General features: G+C 40.4%; 1 protein-coding gene across 4 annotated transcripts; it reads left to right on the top strand.

Annotated features, from left to right (window-relative positions):
• Positions 1 to 288: 288 nt before the first annotated feature.
• LOC307147706 (tubulin beta-4B chain-like) lies at positions 289 to 8,613 on the top strand. Of its 4 annotated transcripts, none has more exons than XM_079852620.1 (4): positions 289 to 1,316; positions 2,400 to 2,508; positions 2,719 to 2,829; positions 6,417 to 8,613. In XM_079852620.1, exons 1-4 carry the CDS (start codon positions 1,260 to 1,262, stop codon positions 7,472 to 7,474), a joined length of 1,335 nt encoding a protein of 444 aa, XP_079708746.1. In that variant the 5' UTR covers positions 289 to 1,259; the 3' UTR covers positions 7,475 to 8,613. The 4 variants fall into 4 exon arrangements, with proteins under 4 accessions (XP_079708746.1, XP_079708747.1, XP_079708749.1 ...); XM_079852621.1 differs by lacking the exons at positions 289 to 1,316; positions 2,400 to 2,508; positions 2,719 to 2,829 and adding exons at positions 3,717 to 3,982; positions 4,142 to 4,398; positions 4,501 to 5,273 and having other exon boundaries at positions 5,586 to 8,607; XM_079852623.1 differs by lacking the exons at positions 289 to 1,316; positions 2,400 to 2,508; positions 2,719 to 2,829 and adding exons at positions 3,847 to 3,982; positions 4,501 to 5,273 and having other exon boundaries at positions 5,586 to 8,607.
• Positions 8,614 to 9,339: the final 726 nt, after the last annotated feature.

Genomic DNA, 9,339 nt, shown 5'->3' on the forward strand with positions numbered 1-9,339 from the left:
GCTGCAATTATTTTCTTTAATCAACTTCAATATGATTAGAGTTCAAGTGGTGTTATTTGTGACTAAGACAGCTTTAAAATTGCTATTGTTCTATATTTGAAGGCAGTAAGATCATTATCTGTATTGGGGACACAAAAGGCCCAGAGAATGACTCAGCTAAGACTCAACACGCGCCTCTGGAGAGAAAGATGAGGGAATGCTGGACCATTTTATCCGCTCTGTTGTCATGGAGATGATCGCGTCATAATGCAGCACTGTTGCCAGTGTTGCCAGATTGGACTGGTTTCCGCCCAATTGGGCTTCTTTTGTTCGAATTGGACCAGAAAAAATGCATTAGCAGACAAAATTTGGGCTGTCTTTTGTCTTTTTGTCTGTTGCACTGTAAGAACAGGAAACTCAAAACGTATAGGCCCAATAAACCTGTGGGAGATGATGACTCAAAGGCTCTTTGTAAAATATATTTGTAAATCAGAGCACAATTGCATGATTTAATCAGAATCGAAGCTGATTATGGGATTAAACATTATAGCATACTATATGCTAAGCATCAGTTTTGATTGTGCAAAGTTCTGCAGTTTGTTCTACTTCACGAAATTAGTTCTGTTCGATGTTTAAGTGCAACACAAAATTAAGTGCAATATTATTATTACTGGATTATTTTACAGCATGAATGACACATTTTTGGAGGTTTTTTTTCTTGTGCATGAAAATGTGTTAAATGGCTGCTAATTACGTTGCTTTTTCACTTATATTGTGCACTTTTTGCATTTAAATGGACTTATTCTTACTATTATTGACATTGAGAATTATGTTTTTCCAATGATTAAAGTAATCTGTTAATTCCTTGATTCATTGCCATTTAGTGGGCCTATCTTCAAAGACATTTTAGTCATAGCAAATCTCTTTAATGCATTTGCCCTGTTTATCTGTTTTCCTGGTTTATTTTCATTCTATGTGTCATCATTATTTTGTTTTAAGGAGCTACAAATCGTCCTTATCAACCTTGAATGACATGGCAATAAAATTCTATCGCATTATTTGATTTGGGCGGGTCTTCTTGTAGTGGGTGTGGTTTGGTGTGATTTAAGGGTGGAAATCTTCGACCCAATCTGGCAACACGGACTGACTGTTGGAATCAGGCTGACGGGAGCGCGCACTACGCACTAGTCTGGGCGAGACATAATCCGAAGAGGGTGTAAGAACGGGCCATCGAGATTCTACAGATTTACACCTTATTTTCACATCTTTGAAGAGTCAACATGCGTGAAATAGTGCATCTTCAGGCGGGCCAGTGCGGGAATCAGATCGGAGCGAAGGTAGAACACGAAAAATAAACCTTTTCATTCGCTTCTATGTTTTATAGGCCTTTTAATATCTTCAAAATATAATGATTTGCGCTGTTACTAATCAACCATTTTATGTACAGGTTTTGTAGCAGTTTTCGAATTCGATGGCGTTTTAAATCGGTCTGTAACGCGAAGCGATCGATGCGCTTTTCGTTACGTCGTAGCTTTTATTTGTTTGATGCGTATGTCTCGCCGGGTGCGCGAGAGGGGTGTGGCGGCTGGCTCGCGCGTTAACACGCCTTAAAATCATCAAAAATACTGCAAGATTAGTATAAATAAGCATTCAGATTATAAAGACGCGTTTAAAAGAAATATCATTGTCTTTTTTCGTCGTGTTTTCTTTCAGTGTAGTAACGTTACATTCCAATGGCGTAGTAGGCGATGCCAGACGATTGCCAATGTTCATGGGGGATGGGGATGCTCTCTGTTCTTGTTTTCCTCTGAAATTAGCCTATACATTTCCATCAAATTAGCTCTAAATGCAATATTAAAGGCGTGTCGGCTTATATTGTGGATATTTATTAGGATGCGTTTGTTTTTGTAGGCATATTTCAAAACGTTGACTACAAAAGGGGCGTTTTCTCTCTTGTTGCTCAAGAATAAAAAGATTCAGTTAAATCAACAGAGGAACTCAGTGCAGCGATTATGTAACAATGAATGAACAAAAATGTAAAAGATAATCTTCAATCGTATTAACCCTTTGATTTGGCCAGCAAATATCATAATTAATAAATTATATGCATTTATAACATTTTAAAACATGTTGCAATGTACTAATTTTCTAATGTAGTGTCTCTTAACCAAATGTAGTGTGGTTATACTGTGTTCACAACAGATATTGCAAAAATATGATACTGGACAAATATATTGCATGTATGGTGTATGTAACCATCATACAGAAAGCATGCATTTGTTTAACTTTTGACTCGATACCTTATGTGATATAATTTTTGAGACAACTTCCCAGTGTGACCACTAGCCCCTGGGCTTATTACACAGCATCAGTGATTCTTCATGGCTTCCATTTTTTTTCTCTCTCTCTCTCTCGCTCAGTTCTGGGAGGTGATCAGTGACGAGCACGGCATTGACCCCACCGGCAGCTATCATGGAGACAGTGACCTGCAGCTGGACCGAATCAGTGTTTACTACAACGAAGCCTCTGGTAAGCACATAACCAGCGTTTACCATAGGGAATGTCAAATGTCTGATTCCTGGATTGACCAATTTAAGGGCCCTTGCATGTCACAGACACACTCCCACCTAATACTAAATGTTTTATTGTATTACCCCTAAATTGTAGGCACACAATCTCCATACAAACAATTACAGTCCTAATGTTTGAGGTGCATTCTTTGGTTGTCTGTTTTCTCAGGGGGAAAGTATGTCCCTCGTGCCATCCTTGTGGATCTCGAGCCTGGAACCATGGACTCTGTCCGCTCCGGGCCTTTTGGACAAATATTCAGACCTGACAACTTTGTTTTTGGTATATAAACACCCTCCACTCTTATATCATTGCATGCACACATCTGACTTATTTTTTTAGTGTTTTTATACAGTGATTCACTTCTGAATGTTGAAGATACCTCAGATACGGGTGTCATATTTTTCAATGAAACCCGTGCAGACATTTTTATAGTGAAAATTAAAATTATATTATTGCCTTTACTTTACTATTAGTTTACTATTTATGACTTTTTTATTCAGTGAAACACTAGTGAAGATTTTGAAAAATACAATGAAAGTCAGTGGGGTCCAGTGTTACTTTTTTTTTACCCTGAAATATATTCTTATAATATATTAGCATAAATATGTTCTGCACAAGAAAGAATATCATACAGATTGGGAACAACATGAGTATCCCTTTAAATTTATTTTTAATGAAAGATAAAATCACAGACTCCTAATGGCCTTGTAAATGAAAATGTTGTATTTGATTAATTGAGGTTTTCTTGTCATTTTTATTATAGTTTATACATTTCTATTGTATTATGCTAATTAGTACCCACTGACAAGCTAATTTAAAATCATTTAGATTGATCAACATTAAAATGAAGGTACAAAAAAACCCCTGTTTTTAGCATTTTCTATTCTCTGTGACTTTGAGACCCAGGGTTTTTTGATTCCACCGCTCCTGCCTGTATGGATTTCACTAGCATGATTGAATTTAGGCTTTTATTCACATATTTCAACATTGATCAACTCTCACAGCAGTTGTGTGGTAAACGGAAGCTCAAGCTTGTTTGCTTCACGTGCAAGAACCAATGAGGTTCATTCTCGTGTGTTCCGCAGCACGTTTGAGCTTCAGCAAGAACCAATGAGGTTCATTCTCTCGTATTACACGTGCTGTGTAACACATTTGAGCTTTATCAAGAACCAATGAGGTTCATTCTCGTGTTACGCAGCACATTTGAGCTTCAGCAAGAACCAATGAGGTTCATTCTCGTGTTACGCAGCACGTTTGAGCTTCAGCAAGAACCAATGAGGTTCATTCTCGTGTTACGCAGCACGTTTGAGCTTCTACAAGAACCAATGAGGTTCATTCTCGTGTTACGCAGCACGTTTGAGCTTCTACAAGAACCAATGAGGTTCATTCTCGTGTTACGCAGCACGTTTGAGCTTTAGCAAGAACCAATGAGGTTCATTCTCATGTGTTACGCAGCACGTTTGAGCTTTAGCAAGAACCAATGAGGTTCATTCTCATGTGTTACGCAGCACGTTTGAGCTTTAGCAAGAACCAATGAGGTTCATTCTCATGTGTTACGCAGCACGTTTGAGCTTTAGCAAGAACCAATGAGGTTCATTCTCATGTGTTACGCAGCACGTTTGAGCTTTAGCAAGAACCAATGAGGTTCATTCTCGTGTTACGCAGCACGTTTGAGCTTCCGCAAGAACCAATGAGGTTCATTCTCGTGTTACGCAGCACGTTTGAGCTTCTACAAGAACCAATGAGGTTCATTCTCGTGTTACGCAGCACGTTTGAGCTTCTACAAGAACCAATGAGGTTCATTCTCGTGTTACGCAGCACGTTTGAGCTTTAGCAAGAACCAATGAGGTTCATTCTCGTGTTACGCAGCACGTTTGAGCTTTAGCAAGAACCAATGAGGTTCATTCTCGTGTTACGCAGCACGTTTGAGCTTCTGCAAGAACCAATGAGGTTCATTCTCGTGTTACGCAGCACGTTTGAGCTTCTACAAGAACCAATGAGGTTCATTCTCGTGTTACGCAGCACGTTTGAGCTTCTACAAGAACCAATGAGGTTCATTCTCGTGTTACGCAGCACGTTTGAGCTTTAGCAAGAACCAATGAGGTTCATTCTCGTGTTACGCAGCACGTTTGAGCTTCTACAAGAACCAATGAGGTTCATTCTCGTGTTACGCAGCACGTTTGAGCTTTAGCAAGAACCAATGAGGTTCATTCTCGTGTTACGCAGCACGTTTGAGCTTTAGCAAGAACCAATGAGGTTCATTCTCGTGTTACGCAGCACGTTTGAGCTTCTACAAGAACCAATGAGGTTTATTCTCGTGTTACGCAGCACGTTTGAGCTTTAGCAAGAACCAATGAGGTTCATTCTCGTGTTACGCAGCACGTTTGAGCTTCCGCAAGAACCAATGAGGTTCATTCTCGTGTTACGCAGCACGTTTGAGCTTCCGCAAGAACCAATGAGGTTCATTCTCATGTGTTACGCAGCACGTTTGAGCTTTAGCAAGAACCAATGAGGTTCATTCTCATGTTACGCAGCACGTTTGATCTTCTACAAGAACCAATGAGGTTCATTCTCATGTGTTACGCAGCACGTTTGAGCTTCTACAAGAACCAATGAGGTTCATTCTCATGTGTTACGCAGCACGTTTGAGCTTCTACAAGAACCAATGAGGTTCATTCTCATGTGTTACGCAGCACGTTTGAGCTTCTACAAGAACCAATGAGGTTCATTCTCATGTGTTACGCAGCACGTTTGAGCTTCCGCAAGAACCAATGAGGTTCATTCTCGTGTTACGCAGCACGTTTGAGCTTCCGCAAGAACCAATGAGGTTCATTCTCATGTGTTACGCAGCACGTTTGAGCTTTAGCAAGAACCAATGAGGTTCATTCTCATGTTACGCAGCACGTTTGATCTTCTACAAGAACCAATGAGGTTCATTCTCATGTGTTACGCAGCACGTTTGAGCTTCTACAAGAACCAATGAGGTTCATTCTCGTGTTACGCAGCACGTTTGAGCTTCTACAAGAACCAATGAGGTTCATTCTCGTGTTACGCAGCACGTTTGAGCTTCCGCAAGAACCAATGAGGTTCATTCTCATGTGTTACGCAGCACGTTTGAGCTTCTACAAGAACCAATGAGGTTCATTCTCGTGTTACGCAGCACGTTTGAGCTTCTGCAAGAACCAATGAGGTTCATTCTCATGTGTTACGCAGCACGTTTGAGCTTTAGCAAGAACCAATGAGGTTTGTTCTCATGTGTTACGCAGCACATTTGAGCTTCTGCAAGAACCAATGAGGTTAATTCTCATGTTACGCAGCACGTTTGAGCTTCAGCAAGAACCAATGAAGTTCATTATCGTGTTACGCTAGCCTGGAAATCCAAAAAAATGGCATTGAGTAATGAAAATCGGCCAAATCTAGGGGCGGTACCAAACATGCATTTGAAAATCTCACTGCACGCAATTGGATAACACTATGACCAATCACTGTCGTGATTGCGCTTTCACTAGCATTGTCATCATCTGTTTAGCTCGCCTCTGGCCCGCCTATATCAGATAACCCGATGTGATTGGTGCAGCTCAGCTACAAGGGCAGTTAATGAGCATCATTACTCAATGCCAGAGTAGCTCGCTGAGCAAATTCAAACTCTGGATTTCCAGGGTAGTGTTAAGCATCACGTTTGTTCTTATATGTGAATAAAAGCTTAAATTCAATCTGTGCATCATAAATATAATAAATGTCTAATGGGTTTGGAACAGCATAAGTGTGTGTAAAGAGTGACTATTTTTAATTTTTAGGTGAACTAACCCCTTAACAACTTTGCATCTTAAAGCGCTAATGGATTTTGTGTCCTGCTCGTACTGTAGGTCAGAGCGGAGCGGGTAATAACTGGGCTAAGGGTCATTACACGGAGGGCGCCGAACTGGTCGACTCAGTGATGGACGTGGTTCGCAAGGAAGCTGAGAGCTGCGACTGCCTGCAGGGCTTCCAGCTCACACACTCGCTCGGAGGAGGAACCGGCTCCGGCATGGGAACGCTTCTCATCAGCAAGATCCGCGAGGAGTATCCCGACCGCATAATGAACACCTTCAGCGTGGTGCCGTCTCCCAAAGTGTCGGACACGGTCGTCGAGCCCTATAACGCCACACTCTCTGTGCATCAACTGGTTGAGAACACAGACGAGACCTATTGTATCGACAACGAGGCGCTGTACGACATCTGCTTCCGCACGCTTAAACTCACCACGCCCACATATGGTGATCTGAACCACCTCGTCTCGGCCACCATGAGCGGCGTCACCACCTGCCTGAGGTTCCCCGGACAGTTGAACGCTGATCTTCGCAAACTAGCGGTCAACATGGTGCCCTTCCCTCGCCTCCACTTCTTCATGCCCGGCTTCGCTCCTCTCACCAGCAGGGGGAGCCAGCAGTACCGCGCGCTCTCCGTTCCCGAGCTCACCCAGCAAATGTTCGACGCCAAGAACATGATGGCCGCGTGCGACCCGCGTCACGGACGCTACCTAACCGTGGCCGTCGTTTTCCGCGGACGCATGTCCATGAAGGAGGTGGATGAGCAGATGTTGAACATCCAGAACAAGAACAGCAGCTACTTTGTGGAGTGGATCCCAAACAATGTGAAGACAGCGGTTTGCGACATCCCGCCTCGCGGGCTCAAGATGTCAGGAACCTTCATCGGTAACAGCACTGCCATCCAGGAGCTGTTTAAGCGCATTTCCGAGCAGTTCACTGCCATGTTTCGCCGTAAGGCTTTCCTGCACTGGTACACTGGCGAGGGAATGGACGAGATGGAGTTCACAGAGGCCGAGAGCAACATGAACGACCTGGTGTCCGAGTATCAGCAGTACCAGGAAGCCACGGCCGAGGAGGGAGAGTTCGAGGAGGAGGGTGAAGAAGAGGCCGCCTGAGCAACATCTCGTCCACCATCTTCTGATTCATCTCCTATCAAGTCAAGTCAAGTCTCATCACCTTAATTTATATAATTTATATAGCGCTTTATACAATATAGATTGTATTAAAGCAGCTTTATAGTAATAATGGGAAAATGATGCATTCCGGCTGTTGTTCAGCTTGTTCAGTTGTTCAGTGTTGATTCAGTTTTGTTGTAAAGATCATCAATTATTAAATTAGTTCATTTCATCTAAGCAGTTCTGCAAAAAAAAAAAATCATCGTCCAGCTCTGCGTTAGTGCAGTCGGTCCAATAATAATGTTGAGTATTAAATATCCCAGTCCAGTTTTGTTAAGCAAAGGAAATCCATTCAAATTATTGTGTGATTCCAATTCTTCTGTGATTCTAGCCCTTTCCTCATTTTGTTAAAATGACCATGGATTCACTGAATAAAGACATGACAAAACTGAAAAAAGTTGTGCTGTGTGACTTAACAGAACAAACGTTCTTGAAATAAATTTAACTGAACGTCATTATGATTTTATTAGTAGGTCATTCCTGAGATTTTGCAATATTTCAGTCCCCCAGACTTTTTAAAGTGGGTCTTCACCAAAACTAAATGTTAAAAGCTTTCCACAATTTGATATGTCCATTATAATGAATACAAATTATTATTGCATTTAAATCATTTTTATCATAAAATAATGTAATTTCTATTGTACATGACCCTGAGGCACTTCTCTGAATTTGTACTTGAAAGTGTCTATAATTTTTGGAAACATTGTATTTATTTGTTATTTTCTTGTGTAAAATATTTTTCTAAAAAATGCAAGATATTTTATAAATAACAGACTATAAAGTTATGTCCCTTAGTCTAAACTCAAGCCTGTCATGCCAATAATTTAGGCTCCATCAATATGTGACATATTTACCAGAAATTACATCATTCAGATCTCTTTAACAGTGGTGCAGAAGATGGTAAGTAATTTCATAATTTTGAGGTGTATTATAGGGAGGGTACTGTCAAGTTTAACAACTCAACCCCATTTTTCAAAATATTTTAATCCATAAGTATATTCAATGTATTTATTTCATTGCTGCCATATATGGTCTACTCTCCTATGCTACATGAGGAGCAGTGGGCGGCCATTTTGAGTAAAAAAAAAAAAAAAAAAAACTCAACCACTTCACATATCTGTATATTTCTCATTGTTTCGGGGTTGAAAACTTGTGACAGGGTTGAGTTTTTTCCACTTCATTAATGAATAATTCTGTTGTAATTAGAATATTTGATGTAATACGTCCACCTAAATCCTGACAATCATCCTATGTCAGAAATGGCAGCCACATCAGCAGCAGAAACACTGTTGTGCATGCAGATATGTTGACCCAGAAACAAAAGAAGGGCACAATATGAGAGACAAAAGTAAAACCAGTTTTAATCACTCCTTTTAAACCAGTTAGTCTTCTACCTCAATCACACTATTCTCACCTAGCCTATTATTTTGGGGAAAAAATAGGGAAGATGATTCAAAATGAAGGCATTTCTTGCTGATTACCACCTGACACGTTAAAGACTAAAACAATAAAATTGTGGTTTTGGTTAAACATCTAAATTGAAATTTTTTTTGTAAAAAAAATGAGACCACAAACACATAATTTGTCTTTATCTCCAGTCCCATAAAAATGTGAAAATGATCATAAATGTTTTGTAGTTCTTCAATTGTTATGAGGGACACATAACATAGGTAGCCTAGATAGCCTAGCTGTTGTTGTTTTTTTAGAAATTAAGAAATGAGAAATTAATTAATTTAGATCTAAAATACTTTTTAAACCAATTAAATTTTGTTCGTTACGGGGTTGAGAATAAAATGGTAAAAATA

Source organism: Squalius cephalus, assembly GCF_949319135.1.
Source record: "Squalius cephalus genome assembly, chromosome: 2".
In the NCBI taxonomy this organism is placed as follows: domain Eukaryota; kingdom Metazoa; phylum Chordata; class Actinopteri; order Cypriniformes; family Leuciscidae; genus Squalius; species Squalius cephalus.

What these genes read in the sequence shown, in the direction of transcription:
- LOC307147706 (XM_079852620.1), top strand. Translation starts at nt 1,260, where the DNA reads ATGCGTGAAATAGTGCATCTTCAGGCGGGCCAGTGCGGGAATCAGATC. An exon ending in TTACTACAACGAAGCCTCTG is followed by an intron (nt 2,509 to 2,718) that starts GTAAGCACATAA and finishes CTGTTTTCTCAG; the next exon opens with GGGGAAAGTATGTCCCTCGT. An exon ending in ACCTGACAACTTTGTTTTTG is followed by an intron (nt 2,830 to 6,416) that starts GTATATAAACAC and finishes CTCGTACTGTAG; the next exon opens with GTCAGAGCGGAGCGGGTAAT.